The sequence below is a fragment of the Rattus norvegicus genome, chromosome 2, assembly GCF_036323735.1.
Source record: "Rattus norvegicus strain BN/NHsdMcwi chromosome 2, GRCr8, whole genome shotgun sequence".
Taxonomy (NCBI): domain Eukaryota; kingdom Metazoa; phylum Chordata; class Mammalia; order Rodentia; family Muridae; genus Rattus; species Rattus norvegicus.
In genome coordinates, this window is record NC_086020.1 from 209,769,104 (window position 1) to 209,792,888 (window position 23,785).

At 38.0% G+C, this 23,785-nt stretch overlaps 1 protein-coding gene across 2 annotated transcripts in view; it reads left to right on the forward strand.

Annotated features, from left to right (window-relative positions):
- Dpyd (dihydropyrimidine dehydrogenase) overlaps positions 1 to 23,785 on the forward strand; it is an 865,876-nt gene that overhangs the window by 475,202 nt on the left and 366,889 nt on the right. For both annotated transcript variants that reach the window (XM_039103213.2, NM_031027.2), the window contains exon 14: positions 7,674 to 7,838. In XM_039103213.2, coding sequence (XP_038959141.1) covers positions 7,674 to 7,838 — 165 coding nt within the window. The remainder of the gene's footprint in view (positions 1 to 7,673; positions 7,839 to 23,785) is intronic.

The following is a 23,785-nucleotide window of genomic DNA, read 5'->3' on the forward strand; positions in this document are numbered from 1 at the left end:
CTTCAAGCTATACCACATGATCATCTTTTAAGCAGGGCAACAGATATTTCTAACTTAATTATAGTTTGGCAGAGTGTCTCCAAAACCTCTTATCTGAACAGTGAACCCAATAATTTAATCAGTCTGTCTGTTGATTAATCACATTCTAATCCATCTGATATCAGGCCTGAAAAAAACTTCATCTGTTTCTTGTGAAACTTATCTCCACAGACGCACAGCTGCTCTGAGCCACTGGTATTAATAACTTGAATAGAAGACAAAATACAATGGAGTCTCCAAGTCTGCAGAAAAACTTTGCACTCATTAAAACAGTCATTAGGTACTCTCTATAACCTTACCCATCTCCGTGTAATCTCCCAGTCTCATCGCCGATTCCTTCCCCAGTTGTTTCCTTCACATTAGTAAAAGTAACTCATACCTAAACTCTTTCTACTGTTTCTGAAACTGAAAACTTGACTGATTAATAAATATTAATCAAACTCTGAACCACAACTGTAGCTGTATTCCTTCCCTTATTAACCCACAACATCTGTAATATGAAAATAATTTCCCAGATCAAAAGATGAGGTCAAAAAGCAAGAGATCGCCATTTTTACTACATATTTAGTTCATATATATTTGGTGAAAAGATAAAAGACTACATGAGACTCTTACTCTTAGCATTTTTATAATGTAAGGTGCCCACTCTCTATTATAATTGAGAGTATATTTGGCCAGAAAATCATAAAGATCTGGTGGTTTGAAATACCAATATTTAATCAGTAATCGATGGCATCACTTTTTATTCATTACTGTCTCACTGAAACACTGTCAGCTTGTAAAGGTTTCCTTTTCACTCTGTTTTCCCTTCCTGCTACATTCACTATCTCTTACATATGGACCCTGTCTGTTCATCCAGCCCATAAAAGCTTGAGACTGGGCATTCTGGGTCAACAACCTCTGCACACAACATATTCAAATCTCAAGTTGTCAGTTTAGTATGAAACCTGTAAGTGCCTAAAGGGCTCTTAAAGTGTTAACTTTGCTAAGTGTTTGCTACCAAAAATAGGAAATGGATGATCACGGTGAGCTCGATATTATTAAGAATTTACATTTTCCTAGGTAGTCATTTTGCTTATTTTACAACCGTTTTCTGAATGACTTATATTCAACCCATGTCTATATGACAGGTCTCTGTTGTGAATTTAGAGAGCCCTGGTTGAGTAGTTTCCTCTAGCACTATTGACTCATTCCTCACTTTCTCCACATCCATTTCTCTGAGCAGCTCCATGAACACCAATTGAATCTGCTCTGCAGGAGAGGGTCAGCAAACAGAAGAATATTGAATTCAAGTTAACTCTTTCAGCGCTTACATGTTAAGGTTTGGAAAAAAGTTCCATGTTTAGGGGAAGGCGATCTCTGTAACCTGTAAATTCAGAGCCATGTGATCTGTGGCAGTATGTCTTTTAGGGGAAGAATTAGGAGAGTGAAGAGAAACTCGTTCAGGGGAGATTACAGACCTAAAGAAAGAAGAGAGAGCAAGTGAGAAAGAAACAGAGACAGAGACAGGGAAAAGTGATATGCAAATTAAAGCAATTAGAAGAGAGAAAATTTTCCTGAGGTACGATTGTTTCCTTTGATTACTTAACATGCACCTTTCTCCTAAAACAAATAGACCATATTTCATTTTCCCATAGTTAACATGTTCAAATTGATTTCTTTCCTCACACACACAAAAGCAACTTCTTGTCATTGTCACATACATTACATATTAGTGATCACTCCTATTATTATTCTCATTTCATATGTCCACCAGAGGGCTGGTCTTAGCTACGTTGCACAACAGCAGTGCAACTGAGGGAAAATGACGAACTTCTGTTTTTCATCCTTATCAACACGATGATGGAGCTGTGATGTTCAGTTCTGATGTATGTGCAAAATCTGCGCCATGTACACCTCTATTATTAATATTTTGGAAATGACAAATGCATCACGGCTTTGATAATTTATCTAACATTTCTAAAGTAACACTCCTATTTTATGTGTGTTTTCCATGTAGATGATTTTTCCCAATGAACCCTGTAAGTGTTCTTACTATTTCAGGTGTTTGAAGGCTGTGTTTATGCAAGACACTCAAATGGAAAAGATGATTTATTGAAAAGGGATTCTTATCCTACCTCTCTTGCCACCCAAACCCATCAGAACTCTTTCTAATAATTATGCTTAGAAGTAATCAAACATTGACATATTTATTCATAAAGTAAACAGTGGGAGAAAGTACTTCTATAGACATGGAATTGTGCTTGACACTGGGCCAGTGCTTTTACCCTCTTGCAGGTGGTGGCATGCTAAGCAGATTGGTGGAGTTTTATGTAATAATGTATTTGCCATTAGACTAATTTACAATCCTTTTTCTTCTGTAATAGAAGACGTGTTGTGTTAGCTAAATACCTAGAGATTACACATATTAGAAAGTGCCTTTCCTGTAGTGCTTTTTATTTTTTTAATTTTTCATTTATTAACTCTAATAGCTAAACTATTTTAACCAAAAAAAGTAAATACTTAAATAAAGACATGTAAAGAAATTTTAATCCAGCAACATGGCTGCTCTGGCAAGGGATCACATCCAAAGACCTTCTAGGTTTATGTGATCTGACTGGAATGCAGATATGCCCTGGATTACAGTATGATCGGGTGGAATACAGACATACCCTTAGTACACACCTTTAATCCTGAACAATAAAGGTAAAGTTAGTTTGTTGTTTGAAAGTGATGTCTAATTGAGGGAGAGAAAAGTGATGAGTGAGAGAAACATTTGGCAGAATGAGTCAGAAATAGGATATACCCAACTTAATGAGAACAGTACAGTGGGGAGAGAGAGCGGGTGTGTGTGTGGGGGGGGGGTAGTTTTATGTAGGCAATTCTACAGAAACAGGCTGCAAATACAACAAGTTAGGTACAGTTGAAAACAGAATGAACCAGATAGAGAGTGAGTAGGAGCCAGAAGGTTAGAACAAATTCTCAAAGTTAGTATGAGGCTAAGCAGAGCATTCAGTCAGAAGCTGATAGAAGCTAGACTGAATCAATGAACTTGGAGGATTTTGGGCCAGAGGATTTAAACCAGGCAGAGTTCAGAATGAACTAGAAGGGGTGTGCTTACTCAGCAGTAAGCCTCCAAGACAATAACAGGTGAATGAAAGGTACTTTTATAAAAACCCTCATTAGAATCTTGGAATGTAAAAGGAAAGAAAAAGTTGGTAATTGTTCCTTATACCCATAATCCCAACATTTGGAAGGGAGAGGTAGCTGGACTAGTTCTAGGCCATCCTCAGCTATATAGCTGGCCTGTTCTTGAAAAAAAGAAAAAGATAGCTTATATTTAAGTAACATGTGTTCAGGGGACCTATCAGAATCTGTAGACCATTGTAACATCCATTACATTACTGTGTAGCTCAGGGAACAAATTTCTCTTCCTACTGCTTTGCAAGTTGAGCATAATCTCACCTTCAGAAAGTTGTGCTACCTCTTCTCTCCCCAGTTTAGCTGTTTTCCTCCTCTGTGTACCCAGTGAGGCAATTTCTCTTCTGTATTTTCAATATACCATTCTTAAGGTTACGATTTTATCATATCAGTGTGCTTAATTGAAGAATACATTGAGTGGTTGTTGTCCTCCCATGAACGATCCTGTATGTTTTGTGTGTGTGTGTGTGTGTGTGTGTGTGTGTGTGTGTGTGTGTGTGTGTGTGTGTGTGTTTTGGGAGACTACTCTTTTCATTCAGCACCATTTATAAAATCCAGTTATGGTGGCAGGAAGGACTATAGTTCATTCTGAACATTTTAGTTTTTATTCTCATACAATGTCATTGCACCCTAGTTCTCTGTCTAGTCCCTTCTGCCTAAATTTTCTCTTTTTACTCTTGGGGTCATTGTGATTATTCATCAAGAGTAACCATGGAAACAGTATAATTGTTTCTTAGGGTTAGAGAAGTCAAGTTAATGAACTTAAACAAATATAATCAGGATGTTGTGCATTCAAGTCTTACTAATGTTTAAAACCTACTCTTATCACCTCAATAGAAAGAGGGCAATGACACTTGGTTTTATAATGGTGACTCCATTAGCACATAAAGCTTGGATGTCTCCTAATATTTCTTCCTCCATAAACATCTATTTTCTTAAAATCTGAACATTGTTAATGCATTGAAGATTGGGACCATGGTAATTTATATTTCTTTCATAGAGAATGAACTTGTATCTAGTCTAACCGTTCCTGGCCATGATTATTCTATTAAGTCCCCTAAGCAATTCCAATATAACTTAGCTATTAAACATTAAAGTAAATTATTCTCTTATGAAAGGATATTCAAGTTGCAGTGTTCCCTGGTCAACAGCATTAGTAAGTTATTACCCTACTGTTGAAACCAAGGACAATTCATTGGATCCTTGTTGTCATTCGTCTGTCACTTTCAAAAATCTAAAATGTTACAACCTATGGAAAAAGTTTTTGGCAAATTAATTGTAAGGACAACTCAATTTGAGGGGGGAAAAAGCTAAGATAAGGTTCCCATTACTGGTGTATTACTGGGTGATTATTTTAATTTAGTCATCTTGTCAATTTTGTCAAAAATGGTTGAATTTGCAAATAAAATTTTACAAAAAGTTCTGCTAAGGTATTGAGTCACAGACAATTTAAAAATTCTACACAGTAACTATCTATAGCATTGGAAAGAATTTTTATCATTGTTTATATTAAGAAAGTTGAAGTTTCTACTATTTAAAGAAATATTTCCAACAGGTTCTGTCTTAGTCACCGTTCTGTTGATATGAAAAAAATACCCTGACCAAGTCAATTTATTTAAAAAAAGCATTTAATTGGGGGACTTGCTTATAGTTACAGAGGGTGTGTCCATGAACAACATGGTGGACTGCATGGCAGCGGGCATGGCTCAGCAGGGAGGATGGGGAGTAGGAGAGGAGGAAGGGAAGGATGGATGGAGGGAAGAAGAGAGAGGGAAGGAAGGAGGGAAGGAAGGAAAGAGGGAAGGAGAGAGGGAAGGAGAGAGAGAGAGCGAGAGAGAGAGAGAGAGAGAGAGAGAGAGAGAGAGAGAGAGAGAGAGAGAGAGAGACCCTGTGCCTTCTGTGGACTTTGAATACTTCAAAGGCCACTCCTAATGGCACACCTCTCTCAAAATACCTTTCAATTCTTCCTAAATTGTTTCACCAACCAAGGAGCAAATATTAAAACGCATGGGCCTATGGAGGTCATTCCCATTCAAATTGCTACAGGGTCCTTTTGATTGTTATAACAAAAGCCATATAAATGATTTATGGTAGCTTCTGAAATTATATCTCAGAGGTTTCTAAGAAACTTCTCTCTGTCTCTGTCTCTGTCTTTCTCCTTCTTTCTCTGGCTCTGTTGCTCTCTCTCTCTCTCTCTCTCTCTCTCTCTCTCTCTCTCTCTCTCCCTCCCTCTCTTCCTCTCTTCCCTTGTATTACTTTTTTTCTAGTAAATGAGACCATGGCATAGGTTGTTTTCTGAGCGTCGCTGGATAGGTTTACAGGTGGTAATAGTATGAAATCTTACTTCAAGAACAGGGTTAAGATGTGTTTTTACTTCAAAGGAAGATGATAGTTTTGTTTCTAAGAGTCCCCAAAAGTTGATGGCTATAGCAGGTAAAAGAGAAAAGTCATATTTGAAATCATAAGTATTAGCTCATTTGTACTAGCTCTGAAGAACAGTTCATTATTGTTTTAATATTTGAACTATCTCTATGCAAAACAAATATCACCTCTTCATAGGCAATCTTCACAGCAACATTTCAATCATGCAGGACTTAATTCTTGACTCATAGTAAATGAGAGACTCTAACTAGATCTAAAGTGACCTCTTTCCAATCTTTCTTGTTTCCCTTTGATGAACTGAATACCCTCTGTCCACCCCCTTGGTCAAGTCCTCTGTAGAGGTACAGGTTGTTATCTGGGTTGGATTTATCCAAGACAAAGCAATTAGAATACTGGGTAGAAGGACCTGAGGGATAAAAGAGTGTGAAATCTGCAAACTGGAACGGAGAAGAAAACCAGGGTCATTCAAAGGAAACATTTTCCAGAAATGCCTCTTGCAACACTGGCAGCACAATAGTGCCTACCTGGAGAGACACATGGAGCCACCCACAGGGATGCTGCATACACATTGAAGCATTTGCCAGAATGGAAATTTGACCTGTCTGCTAGAGCCTCCTGGAGTGATTCTATTTGTCATGTTAGCGTTTATGATTGTGTAACAGGGTTTTTCAACAGCAAATCAAAGCGAGGCTGGTGATATTGTGCACACACACAATAGAAGTGGAATGGCTTAATTAGTAAAAATTTAACTGGCATGATTCCTATAAGTTAAAATGTACATATTTAAGGAGGCTTTTTGTAACATTTATACCATTTATTTTATAATATACTAATTCGGATGTAAAAGTGAATGTAAATTAACAGAAATTAACATGCAATGTGAAGAAAAGTCCTTTTATCCTCTGCAACTGTAGCATTTGGCACATTCAGGAATAAATAATCTTTTGTGGCAAAGGTATGCCTTATCAAACATATGCAGATCAGCACTAATTAATGCTAATTAAGGTTTCCTGTCTATCTAGTTGGAAAAACGTCCAAATGTTATGAAATCCAGTTAGTATGCCTATTACACTAATTGTTTTATATGGGGTGGTTCTTAATTAAAATATGTAAATTGACCTTAATTGCTATATACTAATGGGGGTTCATGTTATCTCACTAAAAGTGACAAGATGGTGAGGAGGGGTACTTAAAAGACTAATTCTGATAAATCCTTAACTAAATGACCTTTATTCAAAATTAATTTTAATTGGAAGTTGGCAAAAGAAACATTTTTTCCTTCTTTGTTTCATTTTAGTTTTAAGGAATGGAAGAATGTAATTCTTCTTTGCTATTACTCCTTTAGAAGCAGCCTGGGATTGGTAATTACACTTAACAAGCTAGTTAATTTTACTGTTTATATTTATCAGGAAGTTATTGATTACGTCATTTCAGTCTTGGAAAGGGGAACTGTTTTTGTATTAAATATAAGACCATATACTCACATTCAGACAAATATATATATATATCCATATAGGAATATGAATCTTATATAGGTATACATATATGCAGGTAATTGGACCCAGTTAATTCATTATAATATGTGTTCAAGTTTAATGAGCTAGTAATAGTAATATGTTTTTCTCACTTGATTTGCATTTAAATAACATTTTAAGAAAATTATACATTTTGTCTTTAAACATTAATTCTTACTGGAGTTAATGATTAAAGCTACTGAGATTACATAGACCTACATGGAATTTTAATGTTTTATTTCTTTATTTTTAAACTGCAAACAAACTAAAATATATACAGCCTAAATTAGCATGAAATTATTTAATTAAAAATTTTTTTCTTCTATGTACAATCTACAACTGCAGTAAGTTAGCGAAAGCTAAGGAATATTTTATTCTGCCATTCCATTTGGAAATAACATAGACTCAACCGCAATTTAAAGTATGTTCAAACCTCATCTGGAAAAATGTGAGAAGAGACTTGGTAAAATATTGTCACATGGAAATGAATATATAATCAAGATCGCAGGTTTTCTTTGCAGAGCAGAGACTCAATGTGTTTTTTTTTTCTTTCATTAGGACATCGTGACAAACGTCTCACCCAGAATCATCCGAGGGACCACTTCTGGCCCCTTGTATGGCCCTGGACAAAGCTCTTTCCTCAACATTGAGCTCATCAGTGAGAAAACAGCTGCATATTGGTGTCACAGTGTCACCGAACTAAAGGCTGACTTCCCGGACAACGTAAGTGTGATTTAACATCTAAAACAAGAGAACAGGCATGAGTTGCTGAATGTTTATTTAAACATCCAATTCGTAGGCTTATAAATATTAATGCAGATAATATATTTTATTAAAGAATCCGCCAGTTGCTTGGCTGATGCATAGAAAGATAAAGAAAGAAAGCTGGAGAACTCATAAAATCCCTCCCAATGTGAGGCTTTGTTATAAATGGGCACTGGGTGCATGGAGGAAGTCTCTACATAAGCAGAAGCAGGAGGAATGAAATACCCATTTTATTGAGTTGGTTTTCATTGTATGTGGCTGGTATTTATGAAGGTGATGACCTTAGGGAGAAATTGCAGGCTGTAAATCATCTTATATAAAGCTAAGGCTGGAACAGAATATCTTATGTGGGTTATTTATATTTTTTTTCAGTGGGAGATAATTTACCAAATAATTTTAACCCCCTTATACTAAATAAACTCACTATGTTTTATGGAAAGCTTAACTTTTTTTAAGGAACCACACAGAATCCTTACAGTAAAATCAGAGTTACATGTAATAAAAAAGTATTTTTGCTTTCGTAGTACAGTTAAGGTTGTTCTTGGTACCATCCATTCTTTCTCCCACTCCCTGCTCCTATGCCTCCCCTTCTGTTTCTCTATTAATCTTTGAGATGTGGTGAATGGAGCCTGAAATATCCAGTGACATGTATGTTTATGTTACAGAAAAGGTTTTCCTACAAGGACAAAGGGAGCACATGTCAATGCTATCATGATATGTATTTTTGAATATTTACATACTTTTGAATTTAATGGAATTCATGAATGGTTGCATGTAACCTGAAAAACCAGTCTTCCAAAGGAAGCATCCTGCTGCCTGGCAGATCAAGAGGTATTCTTTTAGATAGCGTAAATGCTTCTGTATACTCTTGAACCAAATACAGTCAGGTAGAACAGGAATAATTTATCTTCTTCAAAACAGTCCTTCAGATGGGAAGGGAACTATGGAGACACATCAGAAAGCTTTAGCATCTTAGCATCTGCTCATTAGGACTTCTTCAGGCGGGGAGCCTGATGTCACAATTATCTCTCCTGTGATCCAGTTAAGTCACTTCAACGATGATGCCAAGCGTGTGTTTTCTAAAGGAGCCATATCTTTTAGGATGCTTCTCCTTAGATTACTGAGCACAGGGAACCTAACTGTAAAAATGAGAATATTAATCAATGTACCAACTGAATACTGAATACTCTGGTGAGGAGTACTGAATACTCTGCTAGGTACCAAACATTTCATTGTCCTCACAATGGGAGGTAGGTACTTAATGAATCACTTACTCTGTGCTGGACATTGTTTTAAAAGCTCTGTATATTTTTAAACTTGCTGGATCCTTCAACATCTTCATAAATAGATCCTGTTACATGCCCAAGTTTATGGTGGAGGAAACCCAGGTACACAGAGGTAAAGGACCTGACTCATGATTGAATATATAATCTTTCCTGAAGTTGAAGCTGGAATTTAAATTTTGCTTTTATTAATCTATACCTCTGTGTACTACTGCCTTCGATGTACCTGCCTAGGTTGCTCTTTAGAATTCAGTATTTCTTTTTTAAAGTAACATATAAAACAATATAAAATAAATATGATTTTCCTACAAACTGTTTCAGTGTTGAATGAGAAACAAAGAGACAAAAACCGATTTTCTTTGAAAAAGTTATGGCCAGCAGTGGCTTTCTTAAACTCGCAGGATACTGTCTGCTTTTTTCTGAGGGAGAAATAAGTTGTTATAATAATGGGCCCCAAGAAATGACAATCAGAAGACAGGGAGTCTGGGTTGAAACCCCTGGCTTCCTGATCCCTCATCCAAGCAGAAAGAAGAGGTACTTTAAATGTTAAATCACCCTGGCAACCAAGAACTTCTCTTATAATGCTTTTGTGTGTTTGAAAAATATAATACATGAGGTTTTTTCCCCCAATTCTTTCCCCATTTAGATTACACCCAATGGTCTTTTCTCTGTATATTTATAACTCAATTCTACCATGTTTGTTCCCCACACCAAAGATAACGTTTTAAACACAATTAGAGTGGCATTCTCTTTGGAAACCATGGAAAGAGCGCGTGTGCACCCCAGATATGGCCATGCTGAGAAGACCATCTCCCCCACTGCTTTAGAATCATTCTGACGCCAAATTCAATGAGCTGAGTGAAGGGAAGTGACCCTTCATTTTCCAACTTTAATTATCACTCTCGCTGGAAATTTCCCACATCATTCTCAAGTGCCTGGCTGCCACCTTTAATGACAGGGATTGGATAATTTAACCCACTGTGGCAGCTTCTAAGCAAGGGCTAAGTTTTCCAAGAAAAAAAAATGTGCTACGGAGATGCAGGCAGCTAATATCCGTAGCTAGGGTTTGTTTCCAGATGGGAGAGACTGCAGCTGCATACGAGTCAGAGGAGACAGCTACAGAGCATGAATATAAAGGTAAGAAGGCTTTAGAAGGTGTTGTGAGGGATCCTGGAACTCACTCTGCAGAGCCCGCCGCCTTCAAGTTAGACTTGCTTGGCTCTCAAATTTTCCTTTATATTTATCTGTGAATTAAATTTGGCACAGGGATCATTGTAGTGACAAGTTATTACTAACAGAGTTTTTGTTCATGAGCTGAGATTTTGCAAAGCTTATTATGAAATATACTGTATAATTAGAGCTTACAGAAATCAGTTGAAAATGAATTTTTTTCACCAGCATTACAAAAGCCGAGAGCTGGTATATTTTAGGCTTGATAAAAAATGTTTTTTTAAGATTAAAAAATAAACCAAAAATATATATGCCATGATTTAGCAAGAAAAGACTCTTTTTAAAAAAAAATCATTTTGGTCAACTAGAAGTTAGGGGAAGGCTGACACACTCAAGGACTGAACGTGCTAGTAAAGATAGACCAGACCAGGATGAGAGCTTTGGGGAGACATTAAGAGAGGGACAGAAGGAAAGATTTTTTTCTCTGCATTACTGCCACATCCTCATTGGTGATGAAACTATGTCTTAGCCAACGGCTCAGCCTGCAATTAAGTTCACAATACTCCAGAGAAGTTCCTGACAGTGCTCTGGTCAGTAGCCTCTTTATGCAGATTCTTAATCTGTGTACCAGAGACTCCTTCCAACAGGGGTAAAACTTAAGCTCCACCTCCCACTGTGTGTGTGTGTGTGTGTGTGTGTGTGTGTGTGTGTGTGTGTGTCTTTGTGAAGCTGAGATAAGTTAAAGACATCTGGAAAGAGCCATCATTTGAGGACTTTATTAGATTTGTCTGCAGACATTTGCATGTGTGTGGAGTTTTTGGTTTGTTTGTTGTTTGTTGTTTGTTTTTGATTAGTGACTGACATGGGAGGAGTCAGCCCGCTGTGAACAATACTACAATGCTGTCTATTCCTGGCAAGCCATCCTTCTGGGCTGTACATTAAAGGTGGCTGAGCGAGCCGGGAGATAGGAGCCAGTAAGCACTTTCCTTCCTGGCTATGTTTCAGTTCTTGTCTCTAGATTCCTGCTTGAGTTCCTGTCCTAATTTCTCTCCATTATGGACTGGAGTATGATCTATAAGTGTAAACCAAGTAAACCCTTTTCTGGCCCAGGTTACTTTGAAGTGTGTTTTGTTTGTTTATTTTTGTTTGTTTATTTGATTTTTATGATAGCAACAAAGAATCAACCCAGAAGAGGTGGCATGTCCTTCAGCCTGGGTAAGCTAAGACATGTGGGGAAGCTGGAGAAATGGGGGTGAATCACAGTGGTGGCTCTTCTTCAGGACCATGCTTCCGTTCCCAGTGCACACACCCTGGCTCACAGCCATGTGCAAATTTAGTTCCAGGAGATCCAACACCCTCTGCTGGCTCGACTTGGAACTGCATAGATGGAATGCTCCTATATTTACTCAGGCATACACATTCACATAAGTAAAAAGTAAGTTAATGAACTAAATAATAACCCATGAAAATGAGAATCAATGTTATTCCAAGTTTTCAGCAACTATTCCTCTCAAATAGAAACTTTCCAAAAAGAAACAAAATTAGTACTTGACAAAGCAAGAACCTCTGCCATCAGACAACAATTATCTTGTTTTCTGTTTTTGTTTTTTTTTTCATTTTTATTAAATTGGGTATTTCTTATTTACATTATATTTTGGATATTAGTCCTCTATCAGTTGTAGGATTGATAAAGTTCTTTTCCCAATCTGTTGCTTGCCATTTTGTCCTAACAACAGTGTCCTTTGCCTTACAGAAGCTTTGCAGTTTTAAGTGATCCCATTTGTCTATTCTTGATTTTAGAGCGTAAGCCATTGGTGTTTTGTTCAGGAAATGTTCTCCAGTGCCCATGTGTCCGAGATTCTTCCCCACTTTTTCTTCTATTAGTTTGAGTGTATCTGGTTTGATGTGGAGGTCCTTGGTCCACTTGGACTTAAGCTTTGTACAGGGTCTTGATTTGGCTCCTTTGTCAAAAATCAAGTAACGTAGGTGTGCGTTCATTTCTGAGTCTTCAATTCTACTCCACTGGTCTATCTGTCTGTCTCTGTACCAATACCATATATTTTTATCACTATTTCTCTGTAATACTGCTTGAGTTCAGGGATAGTGATTCCCCCTGAAGTCCTTTTATTGTTGAGGATGGTTTTAGCTGTACTGGGTTTTTTGTTATTCGAGATGAATTTGCAAATTGTTCTGTCTAACTCTCTGAAGAATTTGATTGGAATTTTGATGGTAATTGCATTGAATCTGTAGATTGCTTTTGATAAAATGGCCATTTTTACTATATTAATCCTGCCAATCCATGAGCATGGGAGATCTTTCCATCTTCTGAGCTCTTCTTCAATTTCTTTCTTCAGAGGCTTGAAGTTCTTATCATACAGATATTTCATTTGCTTGGTTAAAGTCACACCGAGGTACTTTATATTACTTGGGTCTATTATGAAGTGTGTTGTTTCCCTAATTTCTTTCTCAGCTGTTTCTCTTTTGTGTAGAGGATGGCTACTGATTTATTTGAGTTAATTTTATACCCAACCACTTTGCTGAAGGTGTTAATCATTTTTGGTAGTTCTCTGGTGGAACTTTTGGGATCACTTAAATATACTATCATATGATCTGCAAATAGTGATATTTTGACTTCTTCCTTTCAAATCTGTATCCCTTTGATCTCCTTTTGTTGTCTGATTGCTCTGGCTAGGACTTTGAGTACTATACTGAATAGGTAGAGAGATAGTGGGCAGCCTTGTCGAGTCCCTGATTTTAGTGGGATTGCTTCAAGTTTCTCTCCATTTAGTTTAATGTTAGCTACTGGTTTGCTGTATATGGCTTTTACTATGTTTATGTATGGGCCTTGAATTCCTGTTCTTTCCAGGACTTTTACCATGAAGGGGTGTTGAATTTTGTCAAATGCTTTCTCAGCATCCAATGAAATGATCATGTTGTTTTTATCTTTCAGTTTGTTTATATAGTAGATTATGTTGAGGTATTTCCGTATATTGAACCATCCCTGCATCTCTGGGATGAAGCCTACTTGAACATGATGGATGATTGTTTTGATATGTTCTTGGATTTGGTTTGCCAGGATTTTATTGAGTATTTTTGTGTCGATATTCATATGGCAAATTGGTCTGAAGTTTGCTTTCTTTGTTGGGTGTTTGTGTATTTTAGGAATAAGAGCAATTGTGGCTTCATAGAAGGAATTCGGTAGTGATCCATCTGTTTCAATTTTGTGGAATAGTTTGGATAATATTGGTATGAGGTCTTCTGTGAAGGTCTGATAGAATTCTGCACTAAACCCGTCTGGACCTGGGCTGTTTTTGGTTGGAAGACCTTTAATGACTTCTTCTATTTCTTTAGGAGTTATGGGGTTGTTTAACTGGTTTATTTGTTCCTGATTTAAGTTTGGTACCTGGTATCTGTCTAGGAAATTGTCCATTTCCTCCAGATTGTCAAGTTTTTTTTTAATATAGGCTTTTGTAGTAGGATCTGATGACTTTTTGAATTTCCTCTAATTCTGTTGCTATGTCTCCCTTTTCATTTCTGATTTTGTTAATTTGGACACACTCTCTGTGTCCTCTGGTTAGTCTGGCTAAGGGTTTATCTATCTTGTTGATTTTCTCAAAGAACCAGCTTTGGTTCTGTCAAGTTTTTGTATAGTCCTTTTGTTACTACTTGGTTGATTTCAGCTCTGAGTTTGATTATTTCCTGCCTTCTACTCCTCCTGGGTGTGTTTGTTTCTTTTTGTTCTAGAGCTTTTAGGTGTGCTGTCAAGCTGCTGATATATGCTCTCTCCTGTTTTTTTTTTTTTTTGTTTTTTTTTTGTTTTTGTTTTTTCCTGCAGTCACTCAGAGCTATGAGTTTTCCTCTTAGCACAGCTTTCATTGTGTCCCATAAGTTTGGGTATGTTGTACCTTCATTTTCATTAAAGTCTAAAAAGTCTTTAATTTCTTCTTTATTTCTTCCTTGATCAGGTTATCATGGAGTGGAGCATTGTTCAACTTCCATGTATATGTGGGCGTTCTACCCTTATTGTTATTGAAGAACAGCTTTAGCCCGTGGTGATCTGATGCATTGTATTATTTCTGTCTTTCTGCATCTGTTGAGGTCTGTTTTGTGCCTGATTATATGGCCAATTTTGGAGAAAGTACCATGTGGTGGTGAGAAGAAGGTATATCCTTTTGTTTTAGGATAGAATGTTCTGTAAATATCTGTTAAATCCATTTGGTTCATAACTTCTATTGTCTGTCTATGTCTCTGTTTAATTTCTGTTTCCATGATCTGTCCATTGTTGAGAGTGGGGTGTTGAAATCTCCTACTATTATTGTGTGAGGTGCAGTGTGTGCTTTGAGTGTTAGTAAGGTTTCTTTTACGTATGTATGTGCCCTTGTATTTGGGGCATAGATATTTAGGATTGAAATTTCATCTTGGGGGATTTTTCCTTTGATGAATATGAAGTGTCCTTCCTTATCTTTTTTGATCAGTTTTGATTGAAAATCAATTTTGTTTGATATTAGAATGGCTACTCCAGCTTGCTTCTTCCAACCATTTGCTTGGAAAGTTGTTTTCAAGTCTTTTACTCTAAGGTAGTGTCTGTCTTTGTCTCTGAGGTGTGTTTCCCATAGGCAGCAAAATGCTGGGTCCTCATAATGTATCCAGTTTCTTAATCTGTGTCTTTTTATTGGGGAATTGAGTCAGTTGATATTGAGAGATATTAAGGAATAGTTATTGTTGTTTCCTGTTATCTTCGTATTTGGAGGTGAGATTATGTTTGTTTGGTTGTATTCTCTTTGTTTTGTTGCAAAACGATTAGTTTCTTTCTTTTTCTAGGGTGTAGCTTGTCTCCTTGTGCTGGGCTTTACCATTTATTGTCCTTGTAGGGCTGAATTTGTAGAAAGATATTGTGTAAATTTGGTTTTGTCATGGAATATCTTGGTTTCTCCATCTATGTTAATTGGGGCTTTGCTGGATACAGTAACCTGGGCTGGCATTTGTGATCTCTTAGGGTCTATAGGATGTCTGTCCAGGATCTTCTGGCTTTCATACTCTCTGGTGAGAAGTCTGCTAGGTCTGCCTTTATATATTACTTGACCTTCTTCCCTTACTGCTTTTAATATTCTTTCTTTGTTTTGTGCATTTGGTGTTTTGACTATTATGTGATGGGAGGAGTTTCTTTTCTAGTCCAATCTATTTGACTTCTTGTATGTTTATGGGCAACTCTTTCTTTAGGTTAGAGAAGATTTCTTCTTTGATTTTGTTGAAGATACTTACTGGTCCTTTGAGCTGGGAGTCTTCACTCTCTTCTATACCTATTATCCTTAGGTTTGATCTTCTCTTTGTGTCCTGGATTTCCTGTATGTTTTGGGCCAGTAGCTTTTTCCATTTTCCATTATCTTTGACAGTTGTATTGATGATTTCTATGGAATCTTCTGCTCCTGAGATTCTCTCTTTTATCTCTTGTATTCTGTTGGTGATGCTTGTATCTATGGCTCCTTGTCTCTTCCTTTGGTTTTCTATATCCATGATTGTCTCCCTTTGTGCTTTCTTTTTTGTTTCTATTTCCATTTTCAATTCCTTCACCTGTTTGCCTCTGTTTTCCTGTAATTATTTCAGGAATTTTTTGTGTTTCCTCTCTAAGGGCTTCTACTTTTTTACTTGTGTTTTCCTGCATTTCTCTAAGGGAGTTCTTTATGTCTTTCTTAAAATCCTCCATCATCATGATCAAATGTGACTTTAACTCTAGCTCTTGCTTTTCTGGTGTTTTTGGATATTCAGTGTTTGCTTTGGTGGGAGAATTGGGCTCTGATGATGCCATGTTGTCTTGGTTTCTGTTACTTGGGTTCCTGTGCTTGCCTCTCTCCATTAGGTTGTCTTTGGTATTACCTTTTTCTACTATTTCTGACAGTGGCTTGACTGTTCTATAGGCCTGTGTGTCAGGAGTGCTGTAGACCTGTTTTCCTGGTTTTTGTTTGTTTGTTTGTTTGTTTGTTTTTTGCCAGTTATGGGAATAGAGTATTCTGCTTTAAGGCATGTAGTCGTTCCTGTCCACTGGCTTTCAGCTGTTACTGAGTCTACCTGGCAGGTCACTTGGAGCAGAAAAGTTGGTCTTACCTCTGATTTATGCCTGAATTCACTCCTTAGGGCTGGGTTTCAGCTCTCTGTGAGGGCAGCAACCAGAAAGGCCTGCCCCTACTTCTGGGTCCCTGTGCACAGGGAACCCTGATGGCACTAGGTGTTTTCCTCTAGAGTCATAAATGTGGGCAGGGAGTAGTCTCCTCTGGCTTCCCAGGGTTGTCTGCCCCTCTGAAGGTCCAGCTCTCCCTTTCATAGGATTTTGGTGCCGGAAGCTGTTTTACCAGGTCTGTTCAAATCCAGGGCAGTCTGGACCACAGTGCTCCTACAACTTCACTGTTCCTATCTTCATGTTCCCAGAGGCCCTACACAGTTTTCTCTTGGGCCATGGATGTGGGCAAAGGTGGGCAGAAGTGGAAGTCTCTCCTGCCCTTCAGTCTCAGAAGTGCCCACACATCTGGCCACTCAGCTCTCTCTCTCTCACAGGTTTTGGGAGCAGGGAGCTGTGGGAATTATCTTGTTTTTAATCCCTGCTCAAAGCACTGAGTATCCCAGTTCTTTTGCTCTACAGTTCATCTGCTCCTACAGAAAATGATGTCAACCACTCACTTGGACTTAGGTTTCAGCAGTTACCAGACCTCATATTAAATTCTCTATCCGGAAAGCTGAGGGCTGGCAGATAGAAGCAGAGTACACATACCATTTGAACACACGGAATGTTCTTTGTGTCTTCTATAGGTGCTTCACTAGGGTCTCCTTGCAGGCTCTGTAAGGGTTGATGCAGCACAAGCAGGCCTCATTATTTTAAAAATTTATTTACAATTTACTTATGGTTACTGGAGGGCGAGAGTGGGCTTTTGTTACCCAGTCAAGTTGTTTAGAAAAAAATGAAATCTAACAATAGAGGAAACCATATATCTCCTGTGTGGTCAGCAGTGACTTTAAAATTTGGCAAGTTCGGTGTCCCATTGCAGACACCATTTTGATGTTCTCCTCACAACCAGAGGGGAATAGTCACAAGCAGAAATTCAAGAGTCCCTTGATTTGATTCTGCCTTCACTCCCTCTGGAGTTTTCTGAGCTTGTCAAGTGTCTGTTTCTACCCATTTCTACAAGCTGATTAAAAAGTAATAAATTAAGAAACTACTGGAGCAGCTGCTGCAGGGAAGGCCGGCATGCCCCTTGGAAATGGTTCCCTCGTTCACGCCACAGTGATTCCTTAATACTGTGTATAAATTCCTGAGGATATGGTTATTTCACAGTCTCCCTCCTTTACCTAACTTCTAGATGAATCTTACCTCTGCTGAACTATTAGTGATATCTCATTGGATTTGTAAACCATTTGTTTATAAAATTGAGATGAATTGTAATAGTACTGGGAATGCTGAAATTGAATGGGAGTACAATAGCCCATATCCTGCCATTCCCACAAAATTCTTTTCTGACTTTCTTAGAGTTGATAAAGGTCATGTTTACAAAGCCATATTGTTGACATTTTATAGGTACAATATCTGTCAAATGTCTAGAATATGCTACTGAGCAGCAGGTATATCCTCCGCCTCTTAAAATCCTTCTCCCCTATCTTCGAATCTGTTCTCTGATGTTTATATATAGGTCTCAAGTTAGATATATTCTAATGAAACTAGGAACCTCATTTCTCTTCATTTTAACCATTTATGGATCTCAGTAGTGGTAGTGGTCTCTGTTGCTGCAAAGAGCAATTTCTTGGATGAGGAGGTGAGAGTTGCACTCATCTGTAGGAATAATGATAAATAGTTAGAATAGAGTTGAGAAATATTGTTGGCTTATGAAAAATAGCATATTGCTCATTGACATAATGGTTTAGGAAAATGACAATATTTGTTCTCCTGTAGAACTAGGACCCTTCCAGCGTTGGGTACTTGACTAGGTTATGGTGCCAAGCATGAGTTCCAGCTATTGGCGGGGGGGGGGGGCTTTCAGCCTAATTAGACAACTGTTGGTTGTAGCTGAATCAAATTGCCCCGTTGGGAATACCTTGCCAAGCAGAACAGTTGTTGTTGTGGTCCATGAGCTTTGACTTATGAGTGTGGGAACTGTGCAAAGGGATTGAAGTGAGGGGTAGGGTGTACAAATATTTTTCTTGAGATCAATGTCTCCAGACTCTAAGAGAAGTTTTGGCTACATCCTAGTAGAGTATTGAAAACTCTGACTTACTCTCCCAACAGAAATTGCAAAAATCAACTGTAATAAGGGGTTAAGACCCAGAACATTAGACAGTACTCACCTAAATAGGAAAAAACAAAATTCTACCCTTCCACGGAGAGTTTCTTGGGATGAACTGAGTCAGAGCTGAGGGATCTGAGAGACAGAATTCACAAGATAGAGAACAAGACAGGAGAGACATGGAGAACAGAGAAGATGTCAAACGCCTACCCGGAAGTTCCCCACCCCCACCCATGTAATACATGTAAAATACATGTAAAAGCAGAATATAAACTCGTTTGTTCACAGGGATCAACAAGTCTATAGAGAGGAACAGCCTGAATGAAGTAGAGGACAAGGGATTGGGTGTGTGTGTGCGTGTGTGTGTGTGTGTGTGTGTGTGTGTGTGTGTGTGTGTGTGTTCTTTTGTTGTTCTCCATAGATCAGGAATAGCAACAAATTGGAAAGCCTCATCAATGAAAACCACTACAAAAGAATGCAGGGAAGGGTCCCAATTCAGCCACAGTTACTTGCCAAGACTAAACTTAGCAACTTAAAGCAAAACATGAAAATATTTTGAGGGATACAGAAATATCTAGTCTAACAAAGAAAAAATTAAAAGTGACTTACAGCCAATAAAATTCACTTTCTGTATAAGAAATAGGGAAATGTAACTAAAATTAAAAGAAAAGTCAATTGATATAATCCATTTCAGAACTAACAAGACAGAATGATTATTAAAGCTATTCCAAATGGTCAAATGGCTAAGTGATAAAAGACAGATAAAATATTTAAGCTCCCAAAGATTAAAAGCTGTTATGAACTGGATAAGAAATATGATGAAAGTTATAAACAACCTATTAGACATTTCCAAAGAATGCAAACTTAAAGACATTGAAACAAAAAATATGAAAGGAAGAAGTCTTAGAGGAAAGATGGAGAGACAAGCGTAGAGACCAAGCATCCCCAATCAAAAGCTAATGGTAGGCATAAAATGGTCCACTCTTTACAAAAGAAGGATGAGAGGAAAAGAGAACACAGATAAATTGGGTGTGGAGGCTCATACCTATGATCTCATCATAGCTTGATCAGGGGAATTGCTGTGAGTCTGAAGACAGCTTGGTGTGCATTGTGAGTTCCAGCCAGTCTGAACTATCAGGTTATGGTAGGGGGATAGTTTCATGCCCTGTGTATTCAAATGCCAATTTCTATGCTCAGAGACCTGGCTGCTCAGACTTGGTATTGCCATTGTTATTGAAGCATCTCCTGTCTCAATGTTGTATAAAGATTGTTCTCCTTCACCTCTGATTAGTTAATAAATAGCTGATCAGCCTATAGCTGGGCAGAGGAGTTAAGGTGGGACTTCTGTTCCCAGTGAGAAATTCCTAGGTCACTATGAGGGAGTCACCACGAAGACACAAATGAAGGAGGTATCAGATCGAGGCTAATATGGCAGGTAACATCACACAGCTTAGAAGTCCAGGCCAGTACAGTCTAGTTAGGATAGATCAGAATCAGCTAGAGTACCAGAAGCTTATTGAAGATATAAAGATTTCCAAGTCATTGTTCAGAGCAAGGGAGAGTGAAGAAAAGCCCTGTGCTTTTACACTGTGAGACTCTATCTAAAACGTAAAATCAGTATAAAATTATTTGAAATATATGAAAAAGAATGGGGATGAGGAGCAGAGTGGTGGAGAAGGAAGAGGAGTAACCACAGTTTAGAATAAGATGTTAGAGTTAAGCCTGATCATTCCGTGTCCCACTGGAAATATAAATAGCCTAAACACCTTAGTGAAAAGGCAGAGATTTAATGACTAGACAGAAAAACAAGACTTGGCTATATTTAAGATCCAGTTTTTAGTATGAAACTTAAACATGATTACACAAAGGCATTGAAATTTTATTCCATGTCAACTCGAATAAAAGGAATATTAATGGAATATTAATGAATAATAGAAAAATAGATGTCAAAGCAAGTGTTTTATCTTGAACCAACACAACAGAAAGATCATGTTTTCATGGGAAAGGATCAATTTATCCACAGACTCTAACAGCACTGTTTATATACGTAATAACAGCTCTGAAGGACGCATGAGGCAAAAACCAATATAGCTCTCAGGAACAATGGGAGAGCCTGCAATTATATTTCAATATCTATTACCTTGATATCAGTAATTAATAGAATGAAACTATCAGATCTGAAAAACACTATCAATCACCTTATCCAATGGACACTTTTGCAATATAGCATTCAATGGCAATAAACATAGGGGCTTTTTTTGTTGTTGTTGTTTATTTTTAATGCTTTCAGAGCGTTTAGAAAGCTAAGACATATTCTAGTCCACAGCTGAAGTCTTAATGCTTTTAAAATAACTCAAGTCATGCAAAGTATCCATGATGGTGAGAAAATAATGCAGTTCACTATTAAAACAAGAATATTTTTGAAAAATACTCAAATAGTAAAAAAACAAATAGTATACTCTTAACTCTTATATTGAAACATAAAATTAGAAAGTATTCTGAAGCGAGGGAGAATTAAAATATGCCTAAATTTGTTGTATGTCACTTTCTTAGTCATGAGGAACACTCTACTCCCACATGGCATGAGTATACGTGAAGGAAAGTATCAAATTAATGACCTCAAATTCTGCCTTCAAAACTAGGATGGAAAGGTACTGAAGCTTAAAGTAAATAATTAAATAATGTGCGAAGGTCCATAGCGTGGGAGGAAATCAGTGAGAAGAAAACAGGGAGAGTGGGAGGAAGGCAAACCTGGTTTGAGCAGATCATAATGAACAAAATTTTAGCAAGGATCGTTAGAATTAATAATTTAAAAATAAATAAAACAAACAAAAATCCAGAAGATATACCAGTTTCTAATATAGAGAATGAGACAGGTAACCCAATGATATATACTGAAAATAAAATAGCACCTCTTAATCTCAGAGGGTTTTTTTTTTTCCTTTTTCGGTTGCTATGATAAAATGCCCTGGCAGAAACAGTTCAAGGGAGACAATTGACAACTCAGAAGCATGGTTTATCATTACAGTAATGAAGTCAAGGCACCAGGAGCTTGGAAAAGCTGGTCACTCTGCATCCCCAATTAGGAAACAAAGGAGACCTGTGTTCAGCTCACTTTTTCCATTGTATACAGTCCAGGAGTGCAGCTCGGAGAATCCTGCTGCCCTCTCTGCGTACTAGTGTACTTCACCATATCAGTTTAAAAACAGGTTCTGTGTAAAGTGGTAATAGCACTTTTGTGAGATGTGTCTGAAGATTCATTCCCAACTGAATTAGATTCAAAACACCACGCTACCAGTCTTAGCCCAGCTTCCAGTGTACTGTGGGTACATCAGAGCCATCCACAAATGCATCTCTCATCGCCAGCATCCTCACTTGGAGGCTGAGTCATGGGGACTCACAGGAAGTTAAAGCAGACCTTAGCCTCTATTAGGAAATATAAGGTATGTTGGTTGAATTTCTAAGCTTTGGCTTTGTGAGAGATTAAAATGTTGGTGGTTCGTGTCATTCAGTAGGAGAAAAATCTTAAGACCAATCTATCAAACCCTTTAAAGTAGTCATTATACAAGCATTAAAGGGTTACAATACAGGCTTTACAAATTCCTTGTCTTTTTTGTAATCAGACAGCCTTTGGGTAAGAATAGTGTCTCTCTGCTTTGGAGGCATGGCCCTGAGCATGGTGAATAGTTAGAAAGAAGCCCAGGGGAGTGGGGAAAGGCAGTGAACTCAGTCTTCCTTTATCTGAATAAATTCATGAGATTGGTCAGGTCTACACGTGCCAAAATGAAGATCAAGTTCAAAACTAGACAAGCTAAGAGGGTTCAGTGGGTCCACTTCCTTTAATATCTATCGGGCAATCTTTGTGTTCTAATCTTTGGGCGACTCTCTTTTAATACATTCTTCATAGGCGTCAGGATGTCAGAGAAGATGAACAATCAAGAAAAACTGTTAATTAAGAGTTCCCTCCCTAATACTGCCCAAACCTCTAATACTTACCTTCTCCTAGTCTCCAAGGGAACTTAATCTGTCAACTTTTAAATTTTGATTTAGAAACTGCACCTTTTGCTTTATGAAGTTGAAATTGAGGAGGCAACTCAAGGTTATCAATAAGGGAAGACCCTGTACTTACACGCTGTTCTCCCTCCTTCCTTTCCTCCTCTACTTCCTCCCTTCTTTCCTCTCTGTTCCCTCCTTCCCTCTCTTCACTCCCTCTTCCTCTCTCTCTCTCTTCCTCACCCTCCTTTCCTCTCCCCTTCCCTTACCCTTCCTTCCTCTCTCCATCCTTCCCTCCCTTCCAATTTTTCCTTTCAGGGTGTTTGATACCATTTTCTCTTCAGCTTTTTTGATTTTTTCACTTTGTTCACAAAGGGAATGCTCTTAAATGATTTGGGTTTTAATATGTAACTAATTTCGTATCTCTCCCCTTAGGTCTTTTAAGACATTTGCTTAAAACCATTTCCTTCCTTCCTTCCTTCCTTCCTTCCTTCCTTCCTTCCTTTCTCCCTCCCTCCCTTCCTCCCTCCCTCTCTCTCGTTCTTTCTTTCTTTCTTTCTTTCTTTCTTTCTTTCTTTCTTTCTTTCTTCTTTCTTTCTTTCTTCCTTCCTTTCTTTCTTCCTTTCTTTCTTTCTACATTCTAATTACATTTCCTTTCCCTCCTTTCCTCCCAGTCCCTCCCACACCACTTGCCCTTTTCCACAACTCCCTCCTTTCTCCCCCCATCTACTTCTACTCCATTTCTCTTCAGAAAAATACAGGCCTCCCGTCGATAATATCAAACAGCCATGCCATACCAAGTTGCAGTAAGACTAAGCTAGTGGAGGCAACCCGGTAGGAGAGGAAAGGCAGGCAAAAGAGTCAGAGACAGCCCCTGATCCCACTGTTAGGAGTCCCACAAGAAGATCAAGCTGTAAAACTGTTACATATGTGCAGAGGTCTTAGGTCAGTCACATGAAGGCTCCCTGGTTGGCGATTCAGTCTCTATGAGAGCCTATAGGCCCAGGTGATTTGACTATATGAATTTTCTTGTGTTGTCCTTGACTCCTCTACAGTCCTTCTGATCCCTCTTCTGTAGGATTCTCCATGCTCTGAGTACTGTTTGGCTGTGGGTCTCTGTTTCTATCAGTTGCTGTCTGAAGCCTTTCTGATGCCAACTGGACTAGGCACCAATCTGTTGGTAGAATATTAT